General features: G+C 38.2%; 1 protein-coding gene across 1 annotated transcript; it reads right to left on the bottom strand.

Moving 5' to 3' along the window:
- Positions 1-2963: 2963 nt before the first annotated feature.
- Positions 2964-3893, bottom strand: LOC121454207 (olfactory receptor 5B3-like). Its single transcript, XM_041661448.1, has one exon. It carries the CDS (start codon positions 3891-3893, stop codon positions 2964-2966), a length of 930 nt encoding a protein of 309 aa, XP_041517382.1.
- Positions 3894-14697: the final 10804 nt, after the last annotated feature.

Here is a 14697-nt window from a genome sequence, read left to right on the forward strand (position 1 = left end):
TATAGTCATCCTCCTGGATATTAACCTTCATCAGGCGATGAAAGGAGACAGAGACAGAGGCCCACATTGGAGCACCAGACTACAACCCCGAGGTCCAAATCAGGAACAGAAGGAGAGAGAGCACAAGCAAGGAACTCAGGACCGCGAGGGGTGCACCCACACACTGAGACAATGGGGATGTTCTATCCGGAACTCACCAAGGCCAGATGGACTGGGTCTGAAAAAGCATGGGATAAAACCGGACTCACTGAACATAGCAGACAATGAGGACTGCTGAGAAGTCAAGAACAATGGCACTGGGTTTTGATCCTACTGCACATACTGGCTTTGTGGGAGCCTAGGCTGTTTGGATGTTCACCTTACTAGACTCGGAAGGAGGTGGGAGGTCCTTGGACTTCCCACAGGGCAGGGAACCCGGTCTGCTCTTCAGGCTGATGAGAGAGGGGGAGTTGATTGGGGGAGGGGGAATATGGGAGGCAGCGGCGGGGAAGAGACAAAAATCTTAAATAAATAAATAAACAAACAAACAAACAAAGAAGAAAAAAGAAATGAATGGTTATTATAGGTCTCCCATTTGGGAATGAGCAATCACTTCTCTGCACATAGAGCTGTTGTGGTTCTCTAATAACCTCTACTCAGAAAAATATCTTCTTTGATGATGAGTTTAAAGACATACTAATACAGGGGATAAAGAAAAGTATTTAGCTCTCAGTTGAAATATTACACAGTTGTGTGGTTTTTCAAATATGTATATAAATTATTTATATAATATATTTAACATAATAACATCTTAAGATGGCATTTAAGTTATGTGCTATATGCCACTAAACATGACATCTATTCTTAGTAAAACTTATTAGAGGGCTTGATGTAATAACCAAGAGACTGTGGCCTACCAGTAAAGTTCTGATAAGGTTCCAAGATCTGTCTCCTTTGGCAACTACATGGCATCTCTTTGACTCTGCCTACTCCTACTCTCTCTCTCTCTCTCTCTCTCTCTCTCTCTCTCTGTATACACACACACACACACACACATATATATGTGTGGGGGTGAGGGGTGCGTGGGGGTGGGTGTGTGCTCAGATTTTAATCTGCTTAACCATTAGCCAAAAGCAGTTTTATTCATAATTCAGTAAAGCAACACATATGCAGAAGGACATTCCACATCATTACGCATGACTCACTATTATAATGGATGACTCAAGGGTTCAAAATATGTATTAAACTATTTGTTATTGTGCATATTTGGGAAAGTAGAAATATATTCCAACAAAATACGTGAAAGAAATAATTTTGGTCCCATGAAATTTATATTCCACATGAGAAAAATGAACAGATATTAATAATGCAAGTACATGGTTGGCGAAGATTGACAAATGGTTAAGAATGACAAGAGGGGGCAGGGCATGAGGGGAGTGAAGTACCCTATAACACAGTAACATTTGTGCAAAGGCCTAAAAGTAATGAGATACATTCTCAATGGGAAGAACAAAGGTCCTGAGGTAAGATTCTAATTGTAACCACAAAGAACAAGCAACAATAATACTGGAGATATGGAAGCAAGAATGAACCTCAACCAATGTAGAAAAAGAATAGCCAGCTCTTTCAGAAAGAAAAGTACACATTGCTACTCTCTTTGTTATAAGGAGTCTAAAATATTTAATAACACATGAAAACATTAATTTTTAAAGCTTTATTATGTTTGTACATACTTTGAAAAGTTACCCTTCTAAAAATTAAAATGTTAACATACTGCCTATATAAAAGGACATTATCAAGAAGTACTGATCCATAGGAGACATCATAACAACTTTTTTTTCCAGTAAAATATACAAAAGTAACTTTCATTGTCATATAATAATGAATCTTCTGAAATGGGACTACTAGAATGACAATAGACAAATAAGTAATATGAAACATTTGCATCATAATATCAAAGTTAAATATTAAATTATCAGCAATAAATGCTGATGAACATTTTCTGTGTTTACAAGTGAAGCAGAAACAAAACCGCATTATGTAAACATACAAATTTATGAGCATGGTTTCATGTGAGAGTGGAATGTGTAAAAACCCCTAACATATTAAATGAAGTCTAGGGAATAAAGAAACTATGTAGTCAATTCAGTCTAAATTCAACATCCTAGGAAAAGAAAAAGACATCTGGGTACTGTAGAGCTTGAAGCTCAGACAGGAGTTCTGACATCAAACAATGAAAAAGATATATGTATAAGTTAAAGAGGCAAAAAATGAGAAGAGGGCAAGAGGGAGGGAAGGAAGAAAAGAAAAAGGGAAGAAGAAAGGGAAGAAGAAGAAAGAAGAAAAGAGAATGGGAGAGAAGATAAGACAAAAGTAAGGAACCAACTGCACAGTGAGAAAAAGAACTGGGATGTTTTCTGGTTTCTATTCAGAGGAGCCCACAATGTATGAGATACTGAACACAAACACTGATGAGGGCAAATTTTTTAAATCCACTGCAGCAAGTATAAGATTTTTAGAGAACACTTTTTATGCACAATTGAGAAATTGTCTGATCTTTTCCAGGGTTAATCTGAATCTACTCAAAGGAAGAGATAATGACTCCCAAAAAGCCATGTACAATCTACCTCTAAAAATTACTCATATCCATGAGAGCTTTTCATCCCAAGTATTCCATGTGCATGTCTCTGTTCACAAGCTTCCTTCTAAACCTATGGGCTTTCATATTAACATGCTACTGCAAAATGAAGAAAAATGAATGAATTCATCAAGATCCTGGCTGAAGATTTGTGTAAGCAACCCCTGATGTTTTAGGCATCCTAATTTAGGTATGTGTTTCTGGGAGTAATTTTCCTGTTTGTTTCTAAAAAACAATGTGTATTGGAACATTTACAAAAGGTAAATTTTAAATATGATTCCATAAGTAGTAATATGAGAAAAGAATGAATTCAAGTATTATGGGCATATGAAATGTAAAACTAAAGTTACAAAGACTTTGCCTCCAAAACTATTTTTTTGAATGCACTCTTCACCTCTTTGTTCCTCAGGCTGTAGACCAGAGGATTCAGCATGGGGATGACCATAGTGTAGAACACAGAGGCAATTTTGTCTGTGTCCATAGAGTGAGTGGAACTGGGCTGCGCATACATAAAAATAGCAGTCCCATAGAAAATGGAGACTGCAGTGAAGTGGGAGGCACAGGTGGATACAGCCTTGTGATGTCCTGCAGCTGAGTGCATCTTCAGGATGGTGACAAAAATGAATGTGTAGGATATCCAAATAACTATGAAGGCAAAAAACATGTGGAAGCTCACTATAGAGACAAGAACCAGTTCACTGACCTGTCTGTCAGAACAAGAGAGAACCATGACTGCTGGAATATCACAGAAAAAATGATGGACCACATTAGATCCACAGAAATAGAGCTGAAATGTGTCTCCAATATGGACGGAGGCATTCACAAAACCAATGATATAAGAACCAATGATCAGCGATGTGCACACACTTGTAGTCATGGTAGTGGCATAGTGTAGGGGCTTACACACCGCTGCATAGCGATCATAGGCCATTGAGGCCAGCAGGTAATTTTCCACACTACCAAAGGCTACAAAAAAGAACATTTGTGCAGCACACTCATTGTAGGAAATGACCTTGTCTCCTACAAGAAAACCAGCCATGACTTTTGGAGTGACTGCTGAAGAGTAAAAAAGGTCTGCCAGAGAGAGGTGACCTAGAAAAAAGTACATGGGAGTGTGGAGCCGAAAGTCCATGAAAATCAACAGGATCATCCCAAGGTTCCCCACCAGGGTGATTATGTAGATGAGGAGGAAGGTAATGAAGAGGGGAAGCTGTAGGCTTGGATCATCAGTGAGTCCCAGCAGGAGGAAGTGAGTCACCTCAGACCTGTTCTCCATTATGTTGTACAATCTCTGCAGCAATGAAAAAAAGACATGCAATGTAATAAAGAAATGTAATCAGATGGTGTGAGTATGGTATGTACTCTGCCATTGTAGCTATACATTTCATCTCAAGATTGTCCAAAAGAATATATAAACTTAACAACCAAATTTAATATATCAATTTTTTACTGGGTTTCATAACATCAAATCTAGATCATCTACATAATTTGAAGATTTTATCAATTTATAGGTAGACATATAGACAATATAATAATTTGATAAAATTATTAGTGTAGATGAACCTATTAGACAGCTCATTTTTCTAATTACAATAAAGCTGACGCATTTGATTCCATGTAAAAATTGCTATAAAAATATTGTACCTGTACAATATCCTATCATCAATGTTACTTATTACATATTTGTAAATATTAAGCACACAAAAGTGTGGTTTTCATCCATACTAATATAATACTTAATTGAAATATTGTCTGTCTGACCAACTGAAATTCAAACTCAGACTGAATGGTTGATCTAAAGTAGATTGAATTAAATTAAAATTAAACCCTGGATTCAATTGAACAGAATTAGTATCTAGTTTCAGGTGATATTCACAATATTATAAGATTTAGTGGAACTAAAACCAATATAATAGAATCCTGAAGTATGCATTGAATCCTGTTTTAATAACAAAATTGCCTGCAATTATTACTGATAGTTATTTGACTTGTAACTTTTTTCTGCACTAGCTTATGATTGTTACCACATGGACATACATGCATACTTATGTTTTTAAACTAAGGTTAAAGGTGAGTTTACCTACTAAATCCTATCACATCTCTAATGACTAAATCATTGGAGAATTAGGGAATAATAAAGGCAAGTTCAAGCAGCAATGAAAACTCAACGTGATGTATATAGCATTATGTGCAGCAGAGAATTTGGGTTCTTCAAACAGAAGTCTTTCATTTATATCCAAACATCATTTTTCCATCAGAAAAAAAATAGGATTACAAAAAAAGGTCTACTTTCCATTAACATTATTAGAAGCAAATCAAGTAGTATATAAAAGAAAGTCAATTTTAAGTGTTTATGACAAGTGAGAAGTCTGTCATGTTGTTATTAAGATGGGACAACGTGCAGCATGCTTTGTTTAGTATTTGTAATACAGAACTTTCTTTTATATGAGAGAAGTATTGATAGTTCCCTGTCAAATTTTCTTTCTCTTAAACACTGGTGTCAGTGAGTGTTTATACCTTCCAGTATTTATCTTTCTTTATTCCCAACATATAACTTCTGCTTCTGTAACACCATTTAAGCAATATATTTTGAAAAATTACTTTCATGAAATTTTCATTTTTATCTAGGTGAAAGAGTCTATCCACTCTTAGTACACATTTTTCCTTGAAGACATTCATATCACAACCAAACATTATACAGACTGGGAGTGGAAAAAGTCCCACATTGACGTCTATATTTAGTTCTCATGCCACTTTTGTTGGACCATTCCATCTTCTAAAATAATAATTTGAAATTTTCAAGTTTAGCAACCACTTTTAAAGCTTCCTTATGGGAGTTATAGCCTTTGCCTGGCAGATATGCCATAGATGTTTTGGCTTCTTTATGGTAAACCAATAGAAATTCTAGTTCATGAACCTGACCCTTAAACATATTATGCTGTTACTCTTACATATTAGATTTTGTTGGAATAAGATAGGAATCAAAATTATTCTCATCGGTAGGGGAAAGGTGTATTTGAGAAACTATGTGAAATTTAAAATTATAGAAGCAGCGAAAAGAAATACCCAAGATAGTTAGTGAATCTGGGTTAGGATATGTGTGTGTGTGTGTGTGTGTGTGTGTGTGTGTGTGTGTGTGTGGTCTGTCTGTTTTCAAACCTTCAATGAAATCCAAACATACAGTGCACCAGAAAATCATTACCTCATTTAGTCAAAATATCATTTTTTCTCACTGCTACTCACATTTTATAAGAAAAAATTACTTGTAAAATTATATATATATATATATATATTCCAGTCTCACCTCAGTTTACTAATAAGTATTTTGAAAACATCTCTATCTTCAAAGAACCCATCATGTAGAAAGGGTCCCAACTACTGTTGTATAATTATACTTCTCACTTTAATATTTGTGGAACATGTAAACTTAGTATTCAATGTTGTTAGAAGAGGTAGAATGTTCAATTTAGAAAGTGATTTTGAAGTCATAAAACCAGTTATACTATTTTTAGCAAATACTATTAGATGATCTCTCTCAAGAATGGATCAAAATATTCTAGCATCTGTATTGCAGAGGAGAATGGTGAAAAGAATAGCAACACACATCAAATTTTGTATGAATACTATGTACTTTCTGTATCCTTTGAAGAGTCACTCACCTTTTTATTTGCAAAAGACACATTACATTTATCTCACAATGCATAAAGTATGTCCACAAACAACAGGTAAAAGAGGGCTACAAATATATGAAGAGTTCGTCATTGAAAAGTACATATTTTTTTCTTAATTCCATCTCTCACCATGGTTGAAGCCAACAGCAGATCATCAGGTCAGAAAAAGACTATTATGTTCTCACAGTGATTATTATTCAAACAAATAAAGGATGTCCAATGAAACATGGCATATACTGTACTCCTTTTAAAATACATAATGCTGAATCACTTTGGGTAATACATGGAAAACTGGAATAAATACAAAGAGTTGGAAATCTCTAGAGATTTCCCTCCAGAGAATATGTAACCCATTCATCCACACTTCCCACACAAGAGGTAATTAACTTACCTCTAGGGATCAAGATGACTATTAATTCTACAAAAATTAAAATGTATCCTTTGATTAATAAGTAAAACCAATTATAAATATATATCATAACGCATTATACAATGAGCTATATTTACAAATGCATAAATTATCTCATATTTAAATAAGGCTAAATATATCTTTTTCCAACATTCATTGGATCTATATAATGAAGATTAAAATGTGTTTCCTTTCTGAAACCCATTGTCCTTCAATGTTATCTATAGTTACCCTGCTGTGTAATATCCCATAAAAGCCTCTGATCACAGTTAATAACTACTGTCCTACCCTTGCTGATACCCTTTTACCCTATTGTCTGTAATGTCTTGTCATCACTATTAAATTTTCTACCTCTGTGAGACCTACTATTAAAGGTGCCACGTGTGAATGTAATCAGTCAGCAATTGTTTGTCAGTCTAACTATTGCATCTAGACATGTATACTTGCAGTTTCATCCAATGAAGGAGCCAGAATATGTCTCTATTTCAGATGCATAACAATCCATAATTGTAAATAATGATCTAAGCCTGATTCCAGAAAATCCCTTAACAAAGTCTGGCCAATCAATTAAAAAGGCTAAACCTGGCCTTATAAGGTAGAGATACCCAAAGTTACAGGATACAGATGTTGCTAACCATACGTGGCTAAAAGACTCATAATGAATAAGACTAACACTAGTCCCATCCAATCAACATGTGCCCCATGTACCTGCTCCCAATTACTTTCCAATTAGAATAGAGATACTTAGAATTCCATCCCGATTATAACATAGATATTTAAAATTATAACAGAGATACTTAGGATTCCTCCTTAAAAGGACCTGCATGGCTTTGTCGTGGGTCATCATCATCATTTTGTACTGTAGTCCAAGAGAACCATCTTCTAGGATACAAGAAAGTTTCAGAGAAAATAATATCTAAAGTGTTGTGAACTTCTGAGGGATTTCAGGGCAAAGGAACAAAATAACATCCTTTCTGTCATTATGGACTCAGCCATTCTGCCATTCTGCCAGTTTCTGTCAGTAACTTCCGGTTCTCCTTGTTCTTCACTGTTGTACGCACTCCTTTAGAGAATAATCTTTAAGATATCAGCCACTTGGGCATGGTCTCTTCATGCACTATAAATGCAACCACAGAGATTGCACAATCTCTCTCAGTTGCTGTATTCAATTCCTGCTCCCCACTCATGCAGAGGACTGTGATCTGTGAGTACCATTAAATAAAGAACCATTTGTTGGCTGAGGAATCCCATCAGGACTGGTGAGTGTGTGCTATCCAGGGGCGGACTATCCCGGAAGAGAGCACAAACCCCCCTCCCCCAGCTCCTTCTGCAGGGCTGTCTTTCTTTCGCACGACCCAGCCCCCCCAGCACCCCTCCCAAACCCTGCCCTGCTGTATGCTAAGACCAGTGCTCAAGTACAGTTTAAGCTCCTAAACTAAGGCGACCCACCCAGAGCGGTGAGTGCCTGCCAGCCAGGCAGGCCTCAGGGTCCCCTGTAAGGGAGCCAGACACCTTCAGCTCCAGCGCCAGGCTTCCTGCGAGCTCCTGGATACCACCCCCCCCCTGCTCCATTCATCCCGTTGGCCCTGGATCATTGGGCTACTGGCTGCCCTGTTTAGTTGCTGAGTAATCCCATCAGGACTGTTGCTGAGGAATCCCATCTGGACAGGAACGGTTCCTGCTTCTACACTGAAGAGATATACCCAGAGAGTCAATCACAGCAAAGACTGGACCAAGACACCAGGCCTCTCCTGGCTCCATTTGAAGGAAGAGATGGGAAGACGCCAATGCAAGAATTCCTCCAACAACCTGAAAGGCAACATGACACCACCAGAACCCAGGGATCCCGAAATAAGAAGAATTGTACACCCTACTCCTGAAGAAATAGAAGAAATCGACTCAAAAGTGAACTATATGAAAATAATAGAGGACTTTAAACAGGAGGTGAAAAACTGCCATCAACAATTAGAGATTACAAACAAAAAGGTAGAGGAAATGAATAAATCGCTCAAGGACACTCAAGAAAACCAAGAGAAACAAGAAAAAGCAATCAAACAGGTTAGGGAAGCGGTTCAAGACATGAAGAATGAAATGGAAGCAATGAAGAAAGCACAAACCGAGGGAAGAATGGAGATGGGAAATCTGGATAAACGAACAGGAACGACAGAGACAAGTACTACCAACAGATTACAAGAGATAGAAGAGAAAATATCAGACACTGAAGATACCATAGAGAAAATAAACACACTGATCAAAGAAGACAGCAAAACCAACAAATTCTCATCACAAAACATTCAGGTAATTTGGGACACAATAAAAAGACCAAACCTAAGAATAATTGGAGTAGAAGAAGGAGAAGAAGTGCAGCTCAATGGTACAGAAAATATACTTAATAAAATTATAGAAGAAAACTTTCCCAACCTGAAGAAAGAGGTACCTATGAAGGTTCAAGAAGCATACAGAACACCAAAAGGGCTGGATCAAAAAAAAAATCCCCTTGCCATATAAAAATCAAAACACAAAATATACAGAATAAAGAAAGAATATTAAGAGCCGCAAAGGAAAAAGGCCAAGTTACTTATAAAGGTAAACCTATCAGAATACACATGACTTCTCTATGGAAACCACGAAAGCAAGAAGGTCCTGGATGGATGTACTGCAAAAACTAAGAGATCATGGATGCAAGCCCAGACTACTATATCCAGCCAAGCTTTCGTTCACTATAAATGGAGAAAACAAAATTTTCCAGGATAAAAACAAATTTAAACAATACGTAGCCACAAATCCAGTCTTACAGAAAATTATAGAAGGAAAATCACTAACCAAGGAGTCCAACAATGCCCACAATAACTCAGTCATCTAGAGACCTTTCACCAGCGCAACTCAAAGAAGGGAAACACACAAACCCTACTACTAAAAAAGTGACCAGAGTTAACAACCACTGGTCATTAATATCACTTAATGTCAATGGGCTCAACTCACCTATAAAATGGCACAGGCTAAGAGATTGGATACGAAAACAGGATCCTACATTCTGAGGTCTACAAGAAACACACCTCAACCACAAAGACAGGCACCTACTCAGAGTAAAGGGCTGGGAAAAGGCTTATCAAGCAAATGGACCTAAGAAACAAGCAGGTGTGGCCATACTAATTTCTAACAAAGTTGACTTCAAACTTAAATCAATCAGAAGAGATGGAGAGGGACATTTTATACTCATAACAGGAACAATTCATCAGGATGAAGTCTCAATCCTGAATATCTACGAACATAATATAAAAGCACCCACGTATGTAAAAGAAATATTACTAAAACTCAAGGCAGCCATCAAACCACATACACTAATAGTAGGAGACTTCAACACTCCTCTCTCACCAATGGACAGGTCAATCAAACAGAAACCTAACAGAGAAATTAGAGAATTAATGGAGGTAATGAAGCAAATGGACTTAACAGACGTCTATAGATTATTCCATCCAAAGAGGAAAGAATATACCTTCTTTCTGAGGCTCATGGAACCTTCTCGAAAATTGACCACATACTCGGTAGCAAAGCTAACTTACACAGTTACAAAAAAATATTAGTAACCACCTGCGTCTTATCAGATCACCATGGATTAAAGTTAGAATTCAACAACAATGCTACCCCCAGAAAGCCTACAAACTCATGGAAACTGAACAGTCAACTACTGAACCATACCTGGATTAAGGAAGAAATAAAGAAAGAAATTAAAGTCTTCCTTGAATCAATGAAAATAAAGAAACAACATACTCGAACTTATGGGACACTATGAAAGCAGTGCTAAGAGGAAAGTTCATAGCACTAAGTGCCCACTTAAAGAAAACAGAGAAAGCACATGTTGAAGACTTAAAAGCCCACCTGAAAGCTCTAGAAAAAAAAGAAGCAGACTCACCTAGGAGGAGTAGAAGATTGGAAATAATCAAACTGAGGGCTGAAATCAACAAAATAGAAACTCAGAAAACAATCCAAAGAATCAATGAAACAAAAAGCTGGTTCCTGGAGAAAATCAACAAGATTGATGAACCCCTATCCAAACTAATCAAACGGCAGAGAGAGAATGTGCAAATTAATAGGATCAGAAATGAAAAGGGGGACATAACCACAGACACAGAGGAAATTCAGAGAATCATCAGATCTTATTACAAAAGCCTGTATAACACAAAACTGGAAAATGTAAAAGAAATGGACACTTTGTTAGATAAATACCATATACCAAAGTTAAACCAGGACCAGGTGAACAATCTAAACAGACCTGTTGGTCGCGAAGAATTAGAAGCTGTTATCAAAAACCTCCCTACCAAAAAAAGCCCAGGACCAGATGGTTTCAATGCGGAATTCTACCAGAACTTCCAAGAAGAGCTAATACCTATACTCCTTAATGTATTCCACAATATAGAAACAGCAGGCTCATTACCTAATACCTTTTATGAAGCTACAGTCACTCTGATACCAAAACCACACAGAGACTCAACCAGGAAAGAGAATTTCAGGCCAATCTCACTCATGAACATCGATGCAAAAATCCTCAACAAAATACTGGCAAACCAAATCCAAGAACACATCCGAAAAATTATCCATTATGATCAAGTAGGCTTCATTCCTGAGATGCAGGGCTGGTTCAACATACGAAAATCCATCAATGTAATCCAGCATATAAATAAACTGAAAGAAAATAACCATATGATCACCTCATTAGATGCTGAAAAAGCATTTGACAAAATTCAACATCCCTTTATGATAAAAGTATTGGAGTGATTAGGGATACAAGGGTCATACCTAAATATAATAAAAGTTATATACAGCAAGCCGACAGCTAACATCAAATTAAATGGAGAGAAACTCAAAGCTGTCCCACTTAATTCAGGAACACGACAATGCTGTCCACTCTCGCCTTTCCTCTTCAATATAGTGCTTGAAGCTCTAGCAATAGCAATAAGACAACATAATGGGATCAAGGGGATTCGAATTGGAAAGGAAGAAGTTAAACTTTCGTTATTCGCAGATGATATGATAGTGTACTTAAGCGACCTCCAAAACTCCACCAAAGAACTTTTACAGCTGATAAACAGCTTTAGTAATGTGGCAGGATACAAGATCAGCTCCAAAAAATCAGTCGCCCTCTTATACACAAAGGATATGGAAGCAGAGAGGGAAATCAGAGAAGCTTCACCATTCACAATAGCCACAAACAGCATAAAATATCTTGTGGTAAATCTAACCAAGGAAGTGAAAGATCTATTTGACAAGTACTTTAAGGCATTGAAGAAAGAAATTGAAGAGGATACCAAAAAATGGATGGATCTCCCTTGCTCTTGGATTGGGAGGATCAACATAGTAAAAATGGCAATTCTACCTAAGGCAATTTATAGATTCAATGCAATCCCCATCAAGATCCCATCAAAATTCTTCACAGATCTGGAGAGGACAATAATCAACTTTATATGGAAAAACAAAAAACCCAGGATAGCCAAAACAATCTTATACAATAAAGGATTGTCTGGAGGCATTACCATCCCTGACTTCAAACTCTATTACAGAGCTACAGTAATGAAAACAGTGTGGTACTGGCATAAAAACAGAGAAGTCGACCAATGGAATCGTATAGAAGACCCGGATTTTATCCCACAAACCTATGAACACCTCATTTTCGATAAAGGAGCTAAAAGTATACAATGGAAGAAAGAAAGCATCTTCAACAAATGGTGCTGGCACAACTGGATGTCAACCTGTAGAAGAATGAAAATAGACCCCTATCTAACACCGTGCACAAAACTCAAGTCTAAATGGATTAAAGACCTCAGTATCAGCCCGAACACACTGAACCTGATAGAAGAGACAGTGGGAAATACCGTACAACAGATGGGCACAGGAGATCGCTTCCTATGTATAACATCAGAAGCACAGACATTAAGAGCAACATTGAATAAATGGGACCTACTAAAACTGAGAAGCTTCTGTAAAGCAAAGGACACTGTCACTAAGACACAAAGGCAACCTACTGACTGGGAGAAGATCTTCACCAACCCCGCAACAGACAAAGGTCTGATCTCCAAAATATATAGAGAACTCAAAAAACTAGACTTTAAAATGCTAATTAACCCAATTAAAAAATGGGGCACTGATCTGAACAGAGAATTCTCAACAGAAGAAGTTCAAATGGCCAAAAGACACTTAAGGTCATGCTCAACTTCCTTAGCAATCAGGGAAATGCAAATCAAAACAACTTTGAGATATCATCTTACAACTGTCAGAATGGCTAAAGTCAAAAACAACAACGATAACCTTTGCTGGAGGGGCTGTGGAGGAAGGGGTACCCTCATCCATTGCTGGTGGGAATGCAATCTTGTGCAACCACTGTGGAAGTCAGTGTTTCGGTTTCTCAGGAAATTCGGGATCAACCTACCCCTGGACCCAGCAATACCACTCTTGGGAATATACCCAAGAGATGCCCTATCATATGACAAAAGCATTTGTTCAACTATGTTCATAACAGTATTATTTGTAATAGCCAGAACCTGGAAACAACCTAGATGGCCTTCAATGGAAGAATGGATGAAGAAAGTATGCAATATCTATATACTAGAGTACGACGCTGCGGTAAAAAACAATGACTTCTCGAATTTTGCATGCAAATGGATGGAAATAGAAAATACTATCCTGAGTGAGGTATCCCAGACCCAAAAAGATGAAACTGGGATGTACTCACTCATAATTGGTTTCTAGCCATAAATAAGGGTCACGGAGTCTACAATAGGTGAATCTAAAGAAGCTAAGTAAGAAGGGGAACCCAAGGAAAAACATATACTTATCCTTTTGGCTAAGGGAAGTAGACAAAATTGCTGGGGGAGAAAATTGGGATCTTGGGGGTGGGGTGGGATGGGGGTAAGGGGAGATGGGGAGAGAAAAGTTAGAAGGGAAGGAGGTCGGGCCTTGGGAAAACAGGAGGATTGGGATAAAGGAAGGTTGGACAGGGGAGCACGGAACCACAATTCTTAGTTAAGGGAGCCACTTTAGGGTTGGCAAGAGACCTGACCCTAGAGGGGCTCCCAGGTGCCCAAGCCGAGGTCCCCAATTAGTTCCTTGGGCAGTTGATTATAGGGAACCTGAAATGATCCTATCCTATAGCAATACTGACGAATATCTTGCATACCATCATAGAACCTTCATCTGGTGATGGATGGAGATAGAGACAGAGACCCACACTGGAGCACTGGACTGAGCTCCCAAGGTCCCAATGAGGAGCAGAAGGAGGGAGAACATGAGCAAAGAAGTCGGGACCACGAGGGATGCACCCACCCTCTGAGACAGTGGAGCTGATCTATTGGGAGCTCACCAAGGCCAGCTGGACTGTGACTGAAAAAGCATGGGATAAAACTGGACTCTCTGAACATGGCGAACAATGAGGGCTGATGAGACGCAAAGGACAATGGCATGGGGTTTTGATCCTACTTCATGTGCTGGCTTTGTGGGAGCCTAGCCAGTTTGGATGTTCACCTTCCTAGATATAGACGGAGAGGGGAGGTCCTAGGTCTTACCACAGGGCAGAAAACCCTGACTGCTCTTTGGACTGGAGAGGGAGGGGGAGAGGAGTGGGGGGAAGGGGGAGAAGGGTGGGAGGAGGGGGCGTAGGGTGGGAGGAGGGGGAAGGAAATGGGCGGCTGGGAGGAGGTGGAAACTTGTTTTTTTTTTCTCCTTTTCTCAATAAAAAAAAAAAGAATACTGGATAAGTGTAAATAGAAGCCCAACCATGGAAGACAGAAAACACAACCTTTTGTGACAATCAGTTTTAATTTCAGAACCAGTGTGATGGAGCCAACTGGGAGTAGCTTGCAAGAATCAGCTGTGTGCATTGTTCCCCGACGCTATGTTCACTGCTGTAATTTTGACAGATGAAATCTGTCTTGGTAGGTGTATAAACACTGTATAAATTGACAAACACTATAAATAAGAATTTTGTCAGAGAGAGTGGGGGAAGAGGA

The sequence above is a fragment of the Microtus oregoni genome, unplaced genomic scaffold (genome assembly GCF_018167655.1).
Source record: "Microtus oregoni isolate MIOR12 unplaced genomic scaffold, Mior012 000012F_ref0000307, whole genome shotgun sequence".
Classification (NCBI taxonomy): domain Eukaryota; kingdom Metazoa; phylum Chordata; class Mammalia; order Rodentia; family Cricetidae; genus Microtus; species Microtus oregoni.